This window comes from Colletotrichum gloeosporioides (assembly GCF_011800055.1).
Source record: "Colletotrichum gloeosporioides strain Lc1 chromosome Unknown consensus_50, whole genome shotgun sequence".
NCBI lineage: Eukaryota > Fungi > Ascomycota > Sordariomycetes > Glomerellales > Glomerellaceae > Colletotrichum > Colletotrichum gloeosporioides.
In genome coordinates this window covers 1,355,104-1,374,523 of record NW_025544695.1, presented here as the reverse complement: position 1 = coordinate 1,374,523, position 19,420 = coordinate 1,355,104, and the positions used below count along the sequence as shown (strand labels likewise).

Below are 19,420 nucleotides of genomic sequence, written 5' to 3'. Positions count from 1 at the left end.
TGCGAAGAAGGACGACGAGGATGGAAGAGACAGCTGCGGGAGACGGAGTGTACTCCGGTCTTCAATAACCTGGAAGAATGGGGTTGACTCAGGAAGGGAGCAAGCTGTGGCGGGAGGAGTCGGCCGGTTGGATGGAGCTCTTGGACTGTCGAAGCACCGATCAATGAGCAGCAGGTGGGAGGAGGCCTGCAAGGGAGGGTGATGAGCGGATGTCGTTGGGGTAAGGCACGCGGCCGGCAGGCGATGAACGTGGGAGGGACGGATGCGTGAGTGTGAGGTGAGATGAGGTGAGGTGAGGTTCAGATACGACGGGGTAAGGTAAGATAAGATCAGGGCAGGTCGTCGTGGGAAGCCGAGGAGGAGCTGCTTCCACAATTGCATTACTTGAAGCACCCGGTTTCTACGTTTCCGCCTTTCTGCAAGTGCAGGTGCTGGCGGGAGTGCACTTGCAAGCAAGCGCATACCTCAGACTGGAAGGCAGGTGGGAGGCAGCTAAGGTAATCAATCAGCTGTACCTCACCTTCTCTGCACACATGGCAACAACACGACTGCCAGCGGTGAGTGCTGCTAAGGATATTAGTGCGGGTGCAGGTGCAGGTGCAAGCGTTGCCAGACACGGGATGCCTATTTCCATCCCGCCTTCCTACCTTACCTTTTCAACATCGCACAGAGTTTGCGGATGCTGCTCCGCAAGGGCAGAGCTGTTTGTATGGCTGCACCCAAGCTTCGCCTTCACCTTTTCTGTGTGTGTGTTGGGCTGTCAGAGCCTGCCTCGGAAGCTGCTCTGCCAGGATACCTACAGGAAGCTACCCTGCCCGAATTTCCTCTTACAGGCTCGCCTTGCTGCGCAAAGGGTGAAGGGAGAGGGGCCCACTGCTCTCGACAGGAAACGCTACCGCTGGGCCCTTGTTCCTTCGGATGAAAGTCTCCGAAACTGTACAAGACCTGGCTTGACGCTCTGGTCGCCGCTCCTATCGTTTGCTGAGGTGCTCTGGTGAGTCTGCTCTTGTTTTCTGCTGGTTGCCTTCCCTGAAGCAACTCAGCCCGCGCAGTACGGCACACGATACCAGATGCATGTGTGGGATGCGAGCTGGAAAGCTACACCACCTTGGCTGGCTAGCTGCGACTGCTACTGGGTATTTGGGCCTTGCTTTGCTTCTCTGCGGCGTTTTCGGCATTAGAACATGTGCCAAGGTTCGGTTGATCATGTTTGGTAACAATTCCATGGTGTAAAAAGGTTACCACCAGACATAGCGCGCCACGGCCCAGATCAGTCTCAAAGGCTCAGTGCGCTACGCAGTGCCTACCTGCTGCAACGTGGGCCGCTGAGCTTTCTGACGCTAGAACCAGCCGGATGCCGGACACCAGATATCCCCTCCCGCTCGACCTTCCGTGCTCTCTAGCCAGCACCAAGCAGCCACAGCCAGAGAGGCATGAGACGGTTTTTGAGGCCAGGGAGTCCCTCATCAACTCTCCCTGGAAGGCTTGAAGCCCTTGACGACAGATCCCTAGCGCTGATGACTGGCTCGGTGAGCACAGGCCAGTAGCAGGACAGTGACTGGTAAGAGGGCAGGTCCGGGAGGTGACACTGACATTGCCCGGGAACCAACGCATGGAGCTGGATGGCCCGGGTCTTGTTCCCTTTGGCTGAGGGCCTGCGTGGCATGCCTAGCTTGGCTGGCATCCATGGCTCTTTGGCGCAGGGGTGGGACACAGGGGGAGCTCGGGAACGCTAGGTGGGGAAGTGAGGGGCACCTCACACCTCACACACACACTGGACACCACAAAGCCCAGCTCACCACCACCGAAAACATGCCCCTCCGCGTCCTAGCCAGCTGAGGTGCGCTTGAGCCTGCCCTCGCCATTGGCGCACCACATTCTGCCAAACTTTCTTAACCCCGCTGCTGCGATAACTGCGACCTGCCTCAACCCACGGAAACGGCTTGTCTTCTGTTAGTGTTCTTCCCTGCAATCCCGTGTTTGCCTATTCCTGCTACCTGCTTACGCACTTACTAAGTACGGAAGCCTTCCGGCCACGCCCCGTTTCAAGCACAACTTCACACGTCTGTCTACCCGGTATGCCCGGCTTGACTTACTGAGAGACTACAGGATCGCCATCACTCTCACATCAACATCGGCCGATAGTCTGGATCGTCAAGATGGAAACACAATGCCAGATCGTCGATGAGAAGCTCCGAATCATCGCAAACCGGGGGCATGACTAGCATCAAGCCCCGTTCGCCTGCCTCGACCCATATCGCGGCCCGAGAACGAAGCAATTCCAACCTCAGTTTACCCGATGCGGGAGCATGTCCTGCTGTACTGTGTTAGTTGAATGCCTTCTCAGCCGCCCCGCGAAGCAAGACGCTGCCCTGTTAATATTAAGACAGAATCCGTACCTTTCCCCACCAGACAGCCTCGCAAAACGGTCGCTCGACTGGGCCAGACGCAAACAAACAAACAGATCAACCGTCACACAACAAGCTCGTGGCTGTCGAAATTTCCAGAAATCCCCTGTTTCTGTACCATGATCTCCTTACCCAGCCCCAGCCAGGTACCGGGTCTGTACCACCCAGTCCCTGCAAGATGTGATACTATTATGGACCCTGAGATTGTCACACGCTCGCCTCAGTCTTTCATCAGTTTAGACTGCCAAGTGCCGAACACATCGACGAACTACAGATGAGAGATGCAACTCAATCGGCTGCCGTTTGTTCAGATGGTTGCGTCGCGTAACTAATTTTGGGTCGCAAGGACGGATTTGGTAAACGTGATGGAGTGGGAATGGTAACTGAGCCAGTATCAATGGTGGGGTGATTGCGGCACCCATCTCCGACTCATGTCCGGCCCTGAATCGGCCCCGGGCCAACCGTCGCAATTCCATTGCCTGCCGTGTCCAACATTCCAGGTTTCTGACCAGCCCGCCTTGCACCGCCGAGACCGTGTGGTCCCTGATCGGGAAAGAGATTTACGTCCCCTTGTTCGACCGCCCTCGACACGTGTATGCGCTTAGAAATGTTCTGCTAATAACGAACCACCCAAATTTTTTCTTACAGTAACTGAGGACCCTTCATGCATTCTTGACCTCAGCATCATCGAAGCATGGCGTCAGAAGCCCGCATTGAAACCGGTTGGACCCCAAGAGATCCGCACGGCGCAACCTCCGAAGTCCAGAAACCACTGATATTTGAGCTTCATCCTTCGCACTCTTGGCTCATTGGCAATGAACCACACTTTCTATGTCCAGGAGTCCAGGCCTGATGTCTCTGTTTGCTATCTACGCGTCTCAGATCGGGCTCTGTTGTTAGTGAGCCATCACGAGCAGTGCTCCTCACTGCTCCATTGCTGGATCCTAATGATCGACCGGGACCTGCACGCTCGTCCATAAAAACAGGCTATAGGGCTTTGAGTGACGTCATCCCGATGAACTGAAAAGTTTTTGATAAAGGCAGCGTCTGATGTGGCAGCCAAGGCCCACCAGATACCACTTTGGCGAGTCGTTCAGAAGAGGATGCCATCGAGATGAACCATCCGGAATAAGTCTTCCTACCAGCAGCTGACTGACCAATTGAATGCGGACCGAGCCTGATAAAGCGGTCAATTGACTTTCGACCGGGGCCACGTAATTCTTGAAACTTCTGCACCGATTCCCCCTCGATGGGAGCATCGAAAAGAACATTGGAGACAGGGACGGTATACGCGATCCAAACCACCGTTAACATAACGTTTTGTCGATCACTTGGAACGGTCCATTCGTCGATGGAACCCTGAAGGGTCCTCCTGCTTATCTAATTCGAGCAATTCGACCCCACTTCTCACCTGACAGCGCGATAAGTGTTGGCGCGAGGGGCCAAAAACGCGACGGCAAATCACCTCCTCCCCGCCATCTTGACACGACTCTGCTGCGTCCCTGTCCTGTACGATCCCGCTGTCAGCACAAACAAGCTGTGGGCCAATTACTTCTCTACCTTGAGGCAGATCAAATCCTTGCTTTCTCAACCCGCAGCGCGCCAACAGGAACGTAGCAACCGCCAACAAAGCCGCTCCCTCAAGATGGCCGAAGCCACCTCTACCCCGCGTATCACCGCGCAATACCTCGATAACTACGTCGGCAAGAACGTAATGCTCGTCGGCAAGGTCGTCCAGCTGCGCGGCGATTCCGCAGTCCTTGACGCCGATGGCAACGTCACCGCCATCCTGAACCGCGTTGGTCCATACCGTCTCCTGTAACTTGAGCATCGGGATATTAACGCGCTTTACTCAGGACGTCCACCTCACCAATGGCAACGGTGCTCAGATCGTCGGCAAGGTCAACCCCGACCTGTCCATCAAAGTTCTCTCCTCCAGAGATTTGGGATCTGGCGTGGGTACGTCGGCCTTGTTTCTTACCCATTGACTCCATGTCTCGTAGTATCGGGCAGCAATACGCACGCATTCTCGTTCAGCTTTGGCTCGTCCCGAGAAGCTTGTTGACTTATGCCGCCCAGCCCCCAGTCACCCAACGCTAACATCATCTACAGACTACTCACTTGCCTCTGCCGTCGTAGAGGCAACTCACCATCACAAGCCCCTCTTCGTCTTCGACAATTGACCGCCCCAGCCGTCCGGGCGCGTGTACGGGAGCAGACAGGTCACTATCCCGGCGACGCCCTGTAAATCCGCACCCGCACCCGTGATCCGGCCGGCGACGGCAACGGCATCCGCCACGCAGCAGCAGCAGCAGCAGCAGCAGAAGCTACCGCAGAGAGAGTTACGATATCATGAACCGCCACCCACACCCGAACCTCCTTCGTCTGATTTCACACAAAAGCATCACCAGCATTCGACCCCGCAAACGCCCTACCCGCAAGCACAGAGACGCTATCCCAAAACGCCTCCCAGATCATCCCAGCGTCAACGTCAACATCACCAGCAAGGAAGCAGTGATGCGGGAACATCAACCACTCGACCACTGTCCCGCCCATCAGATTTACAACCAACCCCACCATCCCCTGAACCATCTAAAGCTACCACCAGGTCCAAGGACACGACTTCGGGACGTAGCCACAGGGACGGAAGGGAACGCAGGCACCGCAGGCATAAATCACGCCCAAAGGAACCCGAAGTCGGTGTGAATGAGGTTGTCGACGACTCGGAGCTTTTGGGGGCCATCCTGGACGGCGTTGGCCGAATGACCGTCGGCACTGTCGCCATGCGTATGGACGATGCTGGAAGGTGGAGGATCCGTCGCGACTCGGGGGATGATAGTACTTAGCATCTGCTCTTGATTGTGACTAGATCACGAACACAAAACGTCTTGATGATAATGAACAACTTTCTAATCTCATATTTGGGGGCTGAATATCCTGTTCAAGCCCGCGTTCATGCCTAACTGACTACTACAAGAAGCTCCTAAACACCAGGTGACCGATATCCTGACACTGCCGGCTATGTTTACCTAATAGCCTTCCTCGTCCGCCATCAATTCTTGGACTGCTTCCACAACCCCGAGGAGGGCTGTGTCAGTCAAACTAACTTTAATCCCTTCATCGACACCGTTCCTTGTATTCCACCACGCAGCGGCTCCGCCATCGCCGCTTCTGGTGCCATCCAAATTCCTGAATGCCAATTTAATTCTCGATGTCACCAACTCCCCATCCTCGGTTCCGGTCATGTCGGTGCTCTCTCGCTCCCTGGAAGACACATCAGCCGAATCGTATTGCCCATCTCCCCCTTTGAGGCACCGAATCTTACGTGTGAAGCGTTCGAGCACCACGACCCGTTTCTCGGCAGCTTCTGCTCGCCCCTTCCACATGGCACACTCGCGTGTTGCCGACCGTAACTGTTCGCTGAGCAGGCCAACATCCATTTCGTCTCTCGTCTCCAACTGACGACGAAGTGAGGCAGTCTCCTCCGTCTTGGCGTCTAGTTGCCTTTGCAAGCTGCGAATTTGCGCGTGCAGCATCGAGTTTCCCCCGGGGCTTTCCGGGCGTGTAACCATCGTGTATTCCCCAAGTTGGCGCAGTGATGGCGTAGATGGAGGCCGAGGAAAGTTGACATGCTGGGCAACAGGTGGCTGTTCAAGATGTCGGGTCATTGTACCCAAACTTCGTAGGCCTCTATCGTCGTTCAGAGGCGGGCCTTTCGCGGCAGACTTGTGGTAATTTTGGAGATCGGGCGTTTGTCGAAGCTGACAGAAAACGGGTTTTTCTGGGTAAGCAGGCGCGTGTTCAGGCCGGCGGCCAACTTGGCGGACACTTCTGGGTCGACTGCTCAAGTTGAAGCTCTGACGGCTTTGCTCCTCTTTTGTCTTTCCCAGGCTCCAAGATGATCCCATGGATGCCAAAGACTTAGGAGACTGTGTCTCAAGTCTAGAATGAACGAGATTCGGCGCAGTCTCGCTCGCTCGAGACCCCGTCATCGGCGAAGGTGCATATGACGAATCCATAGACGCCACTTCAAACATCGCGGCGATAGCCTTCACGCTGTTAGGCTTGGAGGTTGATGTACGCGCAGGTGTGGGCACTCTAGATGGTCCTCTGGAGGTCCGCGCTGGCGTCACCACCGGTCGTAAAGAAGAGGCTCGGGACCGCTGCGCAACCTCCTCCGCCTTGGACGCCAAGCTTTTCGGTGACGACTTTCCCGTATATGATTCATTTATATATGGTAAGCCAGCATGCGATTCATCTCCCTCCGAAGGTATCCCGGCGAAGCCATTCTGGTGGTGAATGTTAATGTCCTTGTCTCTTTGCAACATCGTCTGCATACCCTCTTTCGCGCAAGAGTCGTCTGCTGGCAGCTTATCCTATAACGCCTTAGCCGAGTTTGCGCCAGTATTTCGAGACCTCTGAGGGACTGTCATTTCAGCGCAGTATTCCTTCGGAGTGATTTGAATGGAGCTGTTGTTATCGAACTCCATGTCAGTCTCGTCGCTATACCGCGGGGTTCGAGGGTTAGGTCGCTCGCGTTCGACATCCGACTTTCTAGGCCGACGGACGTCGCTGTCTGATAAACATTTCCAACCTGCCACTTTCTGAAAACCACCCGTTTGGGTCCCTGCGTTCGCAACCACAGCCTTCTGCACTGGGACGTTGGGTTTTGAATTTTCCTGAGCCACGTCGGATCCACACAAGCTCCTTGCTGTTGGAGTTAAAGAATCACTTCCACTCAATCTGATGATGGTTCGAGGACTCATGTTAACAGGTACGATGTGTTTTCTCTTGGGCGTTCTTGGTGTTGAGCTGCCGGACGAGCCACCGCTTCGATCAGTTCCAACAAGTCGATGTAAAGCCGTAGAGACAAATCCAGCGTCTTTTCCTCCGTTTTCCTCCGACATCTGCTCCAAGGATCTCTCAGGCTGACGGGTCTTTTGCCCATGGCCAGTTTCGCTGGCTTCCTTGATGTTCATGGTATTTAACGGCTCGCTTGACCGGTGGCCTGTCGATCTAGACGAAGTTCTCTCCGGGATGAGCACGTCATGTACCCGAGTATTATGGTTCGGGTGCTTGCCGTGGCGTCCAACTCTCGTCGGTGATTGTGCATCGGGAGTACTGCCAGATGTAGGATGAGAGATTTCGCAGCGGTTCCCCTCTGGCAGACCGCCCGTGATCGATGATGTAGAGGCTGCTGCCAGACTTGTTTCCCCAGAGGCTCGCTCCGCCTTTGTACCTCTGGTCCTCATGGAACTGGTCTTACAAGATCCTATCTTGACGTTGCTTTGCTTGCTTCCAATTCTCTTGACACCATGATTATTCGCTGTGAATTCTTCTGCAGTGGGCGACAACGAGTGGAGTGAGTGTTGAGGCGGCAGTCGGTTCGAGGACGGAGAAAGAGGCACTTGGGGCCGGACCTTTTGGACGTCAAGTTTGTGCGTCGGACCGTCGGGTATCGCTGAACGTGCCAGTGTCCCTATTCGTGTTATATCGTTAGTCCAAATTTGACCTAGAGAGCAGGCTGACCTACTGCAAGTTGGTGTGGGAGAGTCTGGAGTCGGAGATCCATCCCGATCAATCGTGCCTCCCGGCGTGGCTGATTTGCTTTTCCATCCTCTGGGTAGTCCAACTGTAAACGGATCGGAGCTGGAAGACCAATGGGATTTGTGACGGGCCTTTTTGTCCACTCCTTGATCGATCCTAATAAGTATTCTTAGATCCCTCATGTTCTTGACGACCTCCCTCCAATTGGTGATGAGCATCTCCGCAGTTTCGTTCGCGACATGGACCTTGTTTATCGCTGGAAGTGGCGGTTCGTCTTGTGGTTTCGCTGTGCGCTGTCGTTCTCTTTTCAACTGCGGCGGCGTGAGGGGGAAAAGTAGAAGACCAGCAGACGGGGTCGCCAGTTTCATGGTATAGGAATCTAGAAGATCACCAACAAGCAGGGGTCCGAAGACGATGCCTAATGCAGTATATCCCATGAGATCAGACGTGGGAAGAGGATGACCCCGCTCGTCTTCGCGGGCTGCCGTCTCCCCAGCACGGCCAATGACAGAGAGCAGACCAAACACGGCGCATATCAGTTCTCGCTGGAATTGCGATTTGACGGTACCGATTGCTAGCGCGATGAGGCGGGCTCGAAGCTTTGTCTCTTTCGTTCTGCTTAGCTCGGGCTCACCCCGAAGCTGGCATTGTATGGCCACCAATGCATCGAAAAGCGAGAGTGTACCGAGGATACCGCCAGGGAGAACGGAGAGGAACTTCTTGAAGGCTGACGCTATGTCGTGTATTCCGACGTTGATATGGGTCGGGAGAGACGCGCAGCGAATCGTATTGGTAACTTCTTCACCAGCCTTCTCGTCGCAGTAGTAGTCGAAGATTGCATTGATTCCACGGATTGACCCTGGAATACGGAAGATTCCGCGCGTTTCCGGTCCTGTTCACTGTAAGGTTATGATTATGTGCAGGGAGTAGGAGGAAGAGCATACCATACTGGACCAGATATTGAGCCGTTGCCCTGAAGCAAGTCGGCAACATGAGAGAGCTAGGGGCATACGGCTCTGGCAAGTAGAGGAAGTTCTTGCCGCTGAGCCTAACCATCGTCTGAAGATCAACGATTCTGCGTTCCGGTCTTCTATGCGCAACCATATTTAGAGCGAGGTCGCTGATACTTCGCCTGTGCTTGATCGACCTGGATGGTCGTCGAGAAATGGACGGCTGTCCAGATGAAGGTGAACGAAACATTCGCGACCACCACCTCCGCTTTTCTGACATGGCCGCAGGTGTCGTTGGTCGCTGGAGCAATTAGCCTCTTGCTGTCACATTTGGGAATATTCACTTACTCCTTCAAAATCCCCGACAACAAGAGCTCGGATTCCATGCTGTCATATCGCATTAGCGATAATCGACCATCGGATACCGATGAAGGCACTGCGCTAAAGCAGGCAGGTTTTTTTCTTACCTTTTTGGCCAGACGATTGTACTCTTGAACAAAAAACTCGCGGCTCTCGACCACATCGGTGTCTGGGAACAAAGCTAGGTCTGCGGCAGAGGAAGTCCATGTTGCGCTGCTTGGCAGAGCCCGGTTGCGACGGTTGTCTCTGCTGGCAAGTGCGGGAAGTGTGGTCGAGTTGGGTACGCGCTGTCGATCGGGGCCATCATGTGTCGAGAAAGACATCACTGGCAGTTGAGGAGGTAATGTGCTCGTAGGTGCTGTGCTTGGCTTCTGGCTCGCATGGGTCGCAGTCTCTGCATCGCGAGACGCGGCCGAGGATATTGATGGGTCGGGGCGATAATGCTGCATCGCAAAGGAGTTGCGCAAATGAGATGGAGACTGAGCAGGTGAGTTGGATGCAACCAGCTCGGCTCGGGATACAAGTTATCTTATGCCAAACCGCTGCAAGCTTGCGAGTGAGGTCGAAGTGGCTGATCAAGTTTGATGGGGAGGCGTTTGTGCCTGGATTCGGGCTGTCCAAAGCAATAAAATGGCTGAAAGAAAGTTACCATCAGTCTGCTCTTGCCTCGTATCCCGAGAAACGCGACAGCCTCAACTGGATCGCACCTTCCCGGCCCAGCCTACCTGGATAGGTAGCAAGATGACATTGCGAGGTAGCCACTGGTGACATTGCCCACGCCGTTGGCCACAAAATGCACCTTCCCGCGCAAACGACAAACCTTACGTAGTGTGCAAGTTGAAGCCCGGGGGTGGCATGAGGCCAGAAACAGAAAGGTACGCTAAGGAGTTGATATCGACATGTTCTCATTTCGTGATGCATCCAGGTAGCCGACTGCTCCATAAAGACCTTCCAACCCTCTATAATGAAGTGAAAGAAAATGTTAAATATGCGCACCATCTGGTATTCCTCCCAGTTACGCCCCCATACGCCTGGCACATGCTCATTACCATGTCTACCGTGCCCCATGTCATTCCAGCGAGGATCCGTCGCTCTTTGGTTCTATGTAAATTTCATTTTTCTTTCCAACTTCATGTTCATTTGGTGTCGTCCTCCTCTCCGTACAGAAGAACATACTTGAGGATGTCGGACAGGGATATCACGCCCACGAGCCGGTTTTCATCATCTACTACAATCAGACGATGCACTCGTGACTTGCGAACAGTGTCGAAGATGGAGTCCAGTCTGTCGTCAGGGCTGCATGTGTAGATTCCCGGGGAGTCATCGGGTCTCCTGCACAAGGCCTCGCCAACACTGGACGACAGCTCCTCATACGCGCCACCCTTGATGCATGGAATGATGTCGACAGCCTCGAAAACATTGAGCAGCCGGTTGTGCTTGTCGACTATAGGGACACAGGAAATGTTGTACTTGACCATCGAGTCTACAACGTCCAGGACGGAATCGCCCATCTTGGCCGTTGCCAGCTTCTTGTATGTGCCCAGACCGATCTCCCTCAGCGACTTCTTCAGCAGCACCGTGTTATGCTCGTTGTTGACGGCGATAAACTTGAGGATTCTATACTGCGTAATGACGCTGACAACCATCTCGCGGCCGGTTTCGTCGTCGACGTCTACGAGAGGAATTCTTCGTGCGCGGGTCTTGAGCATCCGACGGCAGGCCTCGTAAAGTGGTCTCATGGGGTTGACAGAGACTGTTTCGAGCGGAGATACGCCGATAGCCTTCTCGATATCTACAAAAAGCTGTTGGTAAGTGGTCCCCAGCAAACGAGCTTGTCCTTGTCACGAACCTCGCAGGCTACTCAGGCGAAACTGTTCCAGCTTGCTCATCTCGTCAGGAAATTGACAGTAGTACTGAATGACGTTGATGTAGTCGGTAGCTGTCAGAAGACCAGCGAAGGTCGAGTTGTGCGAATCCCATAACGGCGCGGAAACGATTGCTACGGCGAAGGTCAGAATGGACAGCTCGGCGCATTCAGGCGGCATGACTCGTACCATTTTGAATGAGGATGTTGAGACTCTTCTTAATCAAGAGATCATTGTCGAGGACGATGAGACGGAAGGATAGCGGCAGGACATCGTAGCTGGTCCGAACTTTGAGGAACTCGCGGATCGCTTTCTGGGCAGACAAGCATAATTAGCCACGGGTCTTTGCGGTCTAAACGTGCCCCTCGCGATGGCGGCGGGCGGATGGCAAAGCGCAACCCCGCATGCGCAGAGGCAGCAGCTCAGAGCAAATTCGGGTCACAGGGCACCATTCGGCAGGGCGCTCGAGGGGAAAACGGGCGGCGGAAGGTTGTTGCCAGCTTACCAGACCCTGAATTTGGTCCTTGTCGAGAGGGCTCGGGGGCTTTTCAGGCATTTTGCGAAGCACAGAGGGCGGTCTTGGGCGTAGGTAGGATGAGGGCGTGACGAAGGGAAGCTCGTGACCTTGTGGTCTCGCGATGGACGCAGCAGTAGCGACTACGGGCGGTTGTAGTGGACCAGTACCGCTAGGCTGTTGCTGATGCGACATGGACATGGAGCCAGGACCGGCATTGTCCTTCGACGCCGAGGACGTGGAGGAGGGGTCGTCCATTGTGTCGTCGTGCCGTACGAGGAGGGCTGGCTAATGGCGCGCGTGGCCCCTCTGGACGTGGACGGGACGGGGTACGGGGGAATTGGTGTGGGAGGAGAGAGCGGGAGACAGGAAACGGGAGACGGACGGCAGAGGCGGAAGTTCAGAGACAAGGACGGAATTTTGCGGTCGAAGAATCGGACGGGTTGGGCTGGAACTGGAACTGACGCATTGGTGATTTTTGTTCCCTTGTCGTTCTTTTTTTCTTCCAGGTTCCTTCTCTGTTCCCCTCCAGCGGTGGCAGATAGCAGAGGTAACTAGCAGTGACAGCGGCGGCGGCTGTGGCAGGTGGCAGCAATGGACACTCAGTGACAGCAGCAGCAAGTACCTTTCCGCAGCCCTGGCGGCAGACAAACTGACGACTGCATCCCTCCTGTCTCACCTCGCCTGTGGCAGCCATAGATAAGGATAAGGATAAGAGCAAGGACTGGATCTACGAATACCTGGAGAGCCTACCTGGGGAAAAGCCCGGACGAGCACCGATGCCTAATACAAGGGTGGCGTCGACCGTCTGATTCTGGGGTTTCTGGCTTCTGATGCAGGTTGGTGCTGGCGCGGCCGCTCCGGCGACGATGACCAGTCCAGTGGAAGTCAACGAAGTGATGCTTATAATTAGCGCTTGGCACTGCAGCTTGACGGGTGCAGCGGCTTCAGTTCCGAAGGACAAGAGAGGATGATGACGGTTGTAATGGGGGCCAGTCGCTATTGAAGATGGCTTCAATGATCCGCCGGCTGCTGTGGGCGGACAAGACTACACGCACAAATGAAGCACACACACGACTTGAGCCACATGCAGACAGACAGACCGCGGCCATTGACAGCTCCCTCCAGCGGTAGTAGCTGCTCCTTCCGGCATCTCTTTCCTCGTTGAATCAACTGTGCAGCGTCCGACGAATAGCGGCTGGAGCACAATCTCACTGGGACGAGATCACTGCTGCACCTTGCCGTGCGGTGGCCAGATTCCGCGCCGTTGCCATCCGACAGTCTTTCTTTTTCTCCCCCAAGCAAGATTGTCTCTCCCGGATTGATATCTTGCCAGGGATAGCTGCAATGCGAGACATGCCGGCAAAAAATTCCCCTCATGAGTGCCATGCGATACTCAATTGTTGTGGAAAGGCATCACATTCCGAATTCTCATTTGCCCAATAGACTCACTCTATGCTGTCTGTCATGGAAACCCATCCATGCCTCATTCAGCCAGCGTCTCCGCGGGTAGGCTCGCGTGATACTGGACCCTGAAGGCTCCTGTGCATTCAGGGTAGCAGCACACGGGCAAGTCATCGGGTCATTTGAGGGGCAACATCGCGGTTAGAAGAGGGTGTGCTCCTGTTGTAATGTTCGTCTGAAGCTTCTCCTGCCTGGCAATCGTGCAGGCGCCATAGAGGAATCAGCGTACCTAAGCTTCTCGAGAAGCACGTACGCAAGATAAGGTCTTCGCTGTCATGTGCCGATAGGTACATTCCGGCTGTCTCACAGGGGAAGGAAAGCGGCCGTCGCTTGTTGATAGGTTCTAGAAATTGATGGCAGCTCTCGAGGACACAGTAGAAGCTAGAAGTTAGACTCTCCCGCCATTCTCCAGAACGAGTTTGCATTGCTCGCGATACGATGTCTTGCTGGATGACATAAGTCGACTCCGCGAAGGATGAGCTTCACAAACACAGCTTGTTTCCGCATGTGAATAAAGAAGGTGGTCCGTGTGTCTCGAGCTCGAGATGCGGAGGTCGGTGAGGAACGGTGAGGGAGCTGCGGGTGCCGCCGACATGGACAGAGGAGGATTAGGCGGCGTGGTTGCAACTTGCGGTCCTAGAATCTGGGCAGAGTGAGGCGGATGCGCCTCTCCAGCATCCTCTTCTAACCGGGGAGAGTAAGCCGCCCGCCAGTCACATCACGAGTAAAAGTCGGCAACGCTGCAGGTACGCTCAGTACGTACCTGCTGCGCTGGGTCACCTAGACCCCCTAATCCCGACGGGGTTAGCACGACCAACTGTGGAAAGTCGGCAGCTCCACAGAGAGTTCCACAGTGTCACGGTCCTATCACAACCTGGAGGAGGGTGCTGCTTTTCCAGAGTGCCAGTCCGGTTGCTGGTGCTGGTGGTGCTCGTTTTTTTTTTTTTTTTTTTTTTTTTTTTTTTTTTTTTTTCACGCTGTGGTGTTGTGCCTGTGCCTGCTCTTGCTCGTTGCTTGGTGACTCGGGAAGCTACCCAAGTTAGGTGCTTGTACCTTGTCACTACTAGCCCCACCACGTTAGCCTCACCAAGGGGCCAAGGTCCTGCGCTACTGCTGTTGCTACCTCTCTGCTTCTGCTGCTGTTGCTGCGGCTTGGGCCTGTGCTCCGAGAGACAACTGGAGCAGCCTCCCGACGGCACTTTCTTCCCAGAACCTCACTTGACCGATCACATCGTCCATCAACCGACCGACTGTCGGGCCTCTTCCGCTGGGCAGCAACGTACCTCTAATTCGCCGGCTATCGCTCACTATCGAATTTAATCCGTTCGTCACGTTTAATCGACAACACGCTTCTACCATCGACCCGTCGGAAACATCGCAGGCTCCGCATCCCTCCGGTTGGGCTGCTAAAACATTCGTGTTTGCGAAAGAGGATCCATCCAAACAAAACAGCCCCAGCCGCCCCCCGAGACCGCTACTTCGAAGTCGAGTCTTCATATCATCGACATCGGCCTTTGTTGCCCACGTCGGCCATGGGAGTGTGTCAATCGTGTTGCGGAGGTATGATGCGGTTCACTGCTACATGCTGCTGACCAGCCAAGCTGATGGTGATTGCACAGGGAGATCCCGCGATGGACTCTACGAGCCAGTCCTCGCCGACAGCGAACGGGAGGCTGTCGCCGACCTCCTCCAGTATCTGGAGAACGTACGCGTTTTTCTTTACCCACCAAACAGCTGAACCTTCATACTGACGGTGTTTCAGCGCGGTGAAACCGACTTCTTCTCGGGCGAACCTCTTCGAGCTCTAAGCACTCTCGTCTTCTCTGAAAACATCGATCTTCAACGCAGTGCTAGTCTTACTTTTGCCGAAATCACAGAGCGAGGTATGTCGATCATTCTAACCGCCCGAGAAGAGCTTCAAGCTGGTCCAACGAACCGTGCGGTGTAGCACCTGCGGGCGTCTTCGTCTACGTCACCTGCTAATGCCAGTGCCCGTTCCGCAGATGTTCGCGAAGTCGACCGCGATACCCTCGAGCCCATCCTCTTCCTGTTGCAGAGTCCTGATATCGAAGTTCAGCGCGCCGCCAGCGCAGCCCTGGGAAATCTGGCCGTCAACAGTGAGTCTAGCTTCGCGGGCCACGCTGGATGAGCATTACTGATCTGAATTGCCAGCCGAGAATAAGGTTTTGATTGTCCAGCTCGGTGGACTTACGCCTCTCATCAGGCAGATGTTATCGCCAAATGTCGAGGTGCAATGCAATGCCGTCGGCTGCATTACCAACTTGGCCACACATGAGGAGAACAAGGCCAAGATTGCGCGGTCCGGCGCGTTGGGTCCTCTGACGAGGCTGGCAAAATCTAGGGACATGCGGGTTCAGAGGAACGCAACTGGAGCTTTGTTGAACATGACGCATTCAGGTACGTTATCGCCAACACTATCAAAAGGTCATTCTCGCTAACTTCAGAAAGATGAGAACCGCCAGCAGCTCGTTAACGCCGGAGCCATCCCCGTCCTGGTTCAACTCCTGTCCTCGTCAGACGTTGATGTGCAGTACTATTGCACAACCGCTCTCAGCAACATTGCAGTCGATGCTAACAACCGACGCAAACTTGCACAAACCGAATCGAAGCTTGTCTCTTCGCTCGTCACTCTCATGGACTCCTCGTCCCCCAAGGTTCAGTGCCAGGCAGCACTCGCACTTCGTAACCTGGCCTCGGACGAAAAGTATCAGCTGGATATTGTGCGGTCAAATGGTCTGGCTCCGTTGTTGCGGCTCTTGTCGTCGTCTTATCTGCCTCTGATCCTTTCCGCCGTCGCCTGCATACGCAACATTTCCATTCACCCACTAAACGAGTCGCCCATTATCGAAGCTGGCTTCTTGAAACCGTTGGTGGACCTGCTGGGATCGACCGAGAATGAGGAGATTCAGTGCCACGCCATATCGACGCTGAGGAACCTGGCCGCCAGCTCTGATCGCAACAAGGCACTGGTTCTAGATGCTGGTGCGGTTCAGAAGTGCAAGCAGTTGGTGCTGGACGTCCCGGTTACGGTCCAATCCGAGATGACGGCTGCGATTGCTGTTTTGGCTCTTAGTGATGAGCTGAAGTCGCACCTCTTGAACTTGGGTGTCTTTGAGGTCCTCATTCCCCTCACCCATTCTCCCAGCATTGAGGTGCAGGGCAACAGCGCTGCAGCCCTCGGCAACCTCTCTTCAAAAGGTATGGTTGCTACTACTTCAATCAAGGCTTGAATGCTAATTCATTCCCAGTTGGCGATTATGCTGTGTTCGTACAGGACTGGAAAGAGCCTAACGGCGGTATCCACGGATACTTGACGAGATTTCTCCAGAGCGGCGACGCGACGTTTCAGCACATAGCAATCTGGACTCTGCTCCAACTGCTCGAGTCGGAGGACAAGAACCTCATTCAGCTGATCGGCCAGGCCCAGGACATTGTCGACCAAATCAAGGAGATCGCCAACCGCCAAATTGAGCCTGACAACGAGTTCGAAGATGACGACGAGGGCGAGGTTGTGAACCTGGCACAGCGATGCCTGGAGCTGCTTGGCCAGAGTGGCTCAAAGTCTCATATCGAGGGCTAAAGCCCTTTTTCTTTTCAGTGTGACGGGTCTCGCTTTCACTATTTCGTTCCTCCGCTTCCCTTCTGGGGTACTACTACAGGATCAAATGGCTCGGGGGCTTGGGTTGTAGGTGTTATGGCGTTGATGATTATGCAGAATGAGTTCTGGTCGGTACGTTGCGTGTATTTGTTTTGGCGTGGAAGCATTTTGAAGGAGCGTTTATTTCGGCGAGCCTATTCCTGACGGACGACCCTTTCCGCCGTCCTTAGTTTCAAGGTACGGCATGTCTCTTTAAGAAGGACGACCTAACCCTTTTACTTTGTATTAAGCATTATGGCCCGTCAGTCGGGTTATCCAACTTCCCACGTTACTCGGCCTGTCGCCGGGCTTGATGAACTTTTCCTTAACGCCACTGGCCTTCCTACCTCGTTGTAATTAGGATCAGACCTTTAGAAGACCAAAAAAACAACTCACTATTCGTGATTAATTCTCATCCATCAGTCGAGCAAGCCCTCGTTGTGCCTCTCGTAAGGATAATCTGGTTGGATTATCGGGTTCATTTCTTGTCATCATGGTCGTCTTCTGGATCCACAAGGCCGTTGCGGAATACCTGACGGGTACTCCAGGGCAAATGTCTGGCAATTACCTTGCCCTTTATTAAAGCCAGTGGCACTGGTCCAAACATCCGTGAGTCTCTCGAGAGCTCCAAGTTGTCGCCCACAATCCAACAGTGACCTTGGGGTACCTGGCAGATCGTCAGTGTGAGGCTTTCGCCAACTTATGACACAAGCTGCCATACCTGCATCATTTTCTGGGGATAGGCATCGGGGCTTCCCACGAGGACGTAGTCACCTGGCATGCCGATCACGCGTTTGATGCCTTCCGCGCGTTGGAATATGGGAATTCGATAATGCACCAAGTCTCCTACAACAATATTGCGGCCGTAGCGGTAGCGTTTGTCAACAATGATGTGATCACCAGCGATGTCGAAAGTCGGCAGCATTGACGGGCCGGCCGCAGGTCCCCATTCGAAGCAGTAACTTGTAAAGACATGGGCAGCGGCCATGGTCTTTCCGGCAGCGAGAGCCAGGCGAATCGGATGGCCAATTATGGCTCTCGCCCATGGAGGCAGCATCGCGTCCAAACGGGGAAGCCGTGTGTTTGTTGATGCGCGTCTCTGACCTGAGAACAGCTGAGGAGTTCAGTGTCACACCCGACAATGATGAGGAGACCACGGCGAACCCGCCGGCACGAGAAATCGGAGCTCGGACCCCACTGAAAGCTCAGCACCGGGACTTGATTGGCGGGGAAGCTACCTACCACATGTGTCTTCTACAATTTCGTCTCTTCGCCTCCCATCACCTGCACCAGCTCCCACCTACCAAACGTGCTGAAGTCAACAAGCGACAACCCGCCCTGTGACTCAATCGACGATCCGAAGCTCCAAAACGTTTTCAGGAGACGGGTTGCCAGCATGAGGGTCGCACGATGCTTGTTCAACAGCAGGACAGCCCTATATAGGGTGTTCATCTCGCCCTACGAAAAAGTTGAGGCGCTATCACGATGTAGCGCTCTCTCTCCTCCCGCAACCAGAGTCATTCCACCCGTCGCCGCGTCGATACCGAATCTTTCACGCCACGCATCTATGATTCATCGATACAAGAAGCGCGGAACGGGCCGCCCAGACGAAAACAAGAAGCGCCTGATAGAAAACGACAGGATCCGCGACAGGAAGATCATGGTTGTAGACGAGGACAACAAGCTGGCTGGTCCGTACGTCACTTCAAAGGTCCTGCTATCCATGGACCTCGAGAAGGAAACGTTGCGACTGGTCTCCCCGGCCCCCTCGGACCCGGGCCCAGACCAACCAGCCTACGCCGTTTGCAAGATCATAAACATCCAGGAGGAGAGAGCCAAGGTGCGCAAATTGGAACAGGCGAAGAAACTTCAGGCAAAGACAAACAAGACCAAAGAGCTGGAACTCAACTGGGCGATTGCGTCGAATGACCTCAACCACAAGATGAGGCAGTTGAGGACGTTTCTAACCAAGGGTTACAAGGTTGAGATATTGATGGCCAAAAAGAAGGGAAGTAGGATTGCTACAGCAGACGAAGCGCAATCTCTTGTTCAAGCAGTCAGAGACGTTGTGGAAGAGACCCGCGGCGCCAAGGAATGGAAGGCCTCGGAAGGCCAGCCACTTAAGGTGATGAGACTTTACTTGAGTGGAAAGGCTGGCCAGGCTCTGGCTGAGGATGGCTCTGAGGCGTCTTCCGAGGATGGCTCTGAAGCGTCTGCCGAGGGGCAGTCCGAGACCTCTACAGAGGACCAGTCCGAGATTTCGGCAGAAGCTTCATCAGAGACTTCGCCTGAGGCCTCACCCGACGAGAAGCAAGCAGCCCCTGCCTCCTAAGCGTTTGATGTCTCTACCACATGCATGTAACAACAGGCGGAGTCAAGAGACTTGTACAGGAATCACAAAAAGTGGACAGAAACTGTAAGATGGATGATGTTGATCTATAGACCACTAAAATCATAGAGACTCTGCGTTCCGTTTCCCCGACTGTAGTGATTATGCGGCGGGAGTGTGCCTGGGGCAGATGGGTGACTGAGTACGGATACCTGATGGCCTAAAAGCTCTCACCATTATCAGATGGAATCGTCTGAGAACTGAGTCTGATTAAATCAGTCAGGACGACTAAATGGCTGCTTTTGAGCTGTAGGCGTGATGTTGC

General features: G+C 54.4%; 8 protein-coding genes across 8 annotated transcripts; 4 read left to right on the top strand and 4 right to left on the bottom strand.

Annotated features, from left to right (window-relative positions):
* Nucleotides 1-4,053: 4,053 nt before the first annotated feature.
* On the top strand, nucleotides 4,054-4,591 carry GCG54_00000887 (uncharacterized protein; the record flags this gene model as incomplete). Its single annotated transcript, XM_045401018.1, has 3 exons — nucleotides 4,054-4,206; nucleotides 4,265-4,367; nucleotides 4,521-4,591. The coding sequence occupies 3 exons, from the start codon at nucleotides 4,054-4,056 to the stop codon at nucleotides 4,589-4,591; spliced, it is 327 nt and encodes a 108-aa protein (XP_045263691.1).
* A 169-nt stretch (nucleotides 4,592-4,760) lies between these two features.
* GCG54_00000886 (uncharacterized protein) lies at nucleotides 4,761-5,254 on the top strand (the record flags this gene model as incomplete). The annotated part of the gene is given in 2 exon segments (XM_045401017.1): nucleotides 4,761-4,898; nucleotides 4,913-5,254. The coding sequence occupies 2 exon segments, from the start codon at nucleotides 4,761-4,763 to the stop codon at nucleotides 5,252-5,254; spliced, it is 480 nt and encodes a 159-aa protein (XP_045263690.1).
* A 206-nt stretch (nucleotides 5,255-5,460) lies between these two features.
* On the bottom strand, nucleotides 5,461-5,980 carry GCG54_00000885 (uncharacterized protein; the record flags this gene model as incomplete). The annotated part of the gene is given in 2 exon segments (XM_045401016.1): nucleotides 5,461-5,496; nucleotides 5,516-5,980. 2 exon segments carry the CDS (start codon nucleotides 5,978-5,980, stop codon nucleotides 5,461-5,463), a joined length of 501 nt encoding a protein of 166 aa, XP_045263689.1.
* An 804-nt stretch (nucleotides 5,981-6,784) lies between these two features.
* Nucleotides 6,785-9,714, bottom strand: GCG54_00000884 (uncharacterized protein; the record flags this gene model as incomplete). The annotated part of the gene is made up of 4 exons (XM_045401015.1): nucleotides 6,785-8,847; nucleotides 8,900-9,206; nucleotides 9,254-9,292; nucleotides 9,373-9,714. 4 exons carry the CDS (start codon nucleotides 9,712-9,714, stop codon nucleotides 6,785-6,787), a joined length of 2,751 nt encoding a protein of 916 aa, XP_045263688.1.
* Nucleotides 9,715-10,401: 687 nt separating this feature from the next.
* On the bottom strand, nucleotides 10,402-11,902 carry GCG54_00000883 (5'-AMP-activated protein kinase subunit gamma; the record flags this gene model as incomplete). The annotated part of the gene is made up of 4 exons (XM_045401014.1): nucleotides 10,402-11,057; nucleotides 11,115-11,264; nucleotides 11,320-11,443; nucleotides 11,636-11,902. 4 exons carry the CDS (start codon nucleotides 11,900-11,902, stop codon nucleotides 10,402-10,404), a joined length of 1,197 nt encoding a protein of 398 aa, XP_045263687.1.
* A 2,788-nt stretch (nucleotides 11,903-14,690) lies between these two features.
* On the top strand, nucleotides 14,691-16,709 carry GCG54_00000882 (Vacuolar protein 8; the record flags this gene model as incomplete). Its single annotated transcript, XM_045401013.1, has 6 exons — nucleotides 14,691-14,813; nucleotides 14,871-14,991; nucleotides 15,112-15,225; nucleotides 15,281-15,526; nucleotides 15,578-16,327; nucleotides 16,378-16,709. 6 exons carry the CDS (start codon nucleotides 14,691-14,693, stop codon nucleotides 16,707-16,709), a joined length of 1,686 nt encoding a protein of 561 aa, XP_045263686.1.
* A 757-nt stretch (nucleotides 16,710-17,466) lies between these two features.
* On the bottom strand, nucleotides 17,467-17,823 carry GCG54_00000881 (uncharacterized protein; the record flags this gene model as incomplete). Its single annotated transcript, XM_045401012.1, has 1 exon — nucleotides 17,467-17,823. One exon carries the CDS (start codon nucleotides 17,821-17,823, stop codon nucleotides 17,467-17,469), a length of 357 nt encoding a protein of 118 aa, XP_045263685.1.
* Nucleotides 17,824-18,333: 510 nt separating this feature from the next.
* On the top strand, nucleotides 18,334-19,098 carry GCG54_00000880 (uncharacterized protein; the record flags this gene model as incomplete). Its single annotated transcript, XM_045401011.1, has 1 exon — nucleotides 18,334-19,098. One exon carries the CDS (start codon nucleotides 18,334-18,336, stop codon nucleotides 19,096-19,098), a length of 765 nt encoding a protein of 254 aa, XP_045263684.1.
* Nucleotides 19,099-19,420: the final 322 nt, after the last annotated feature.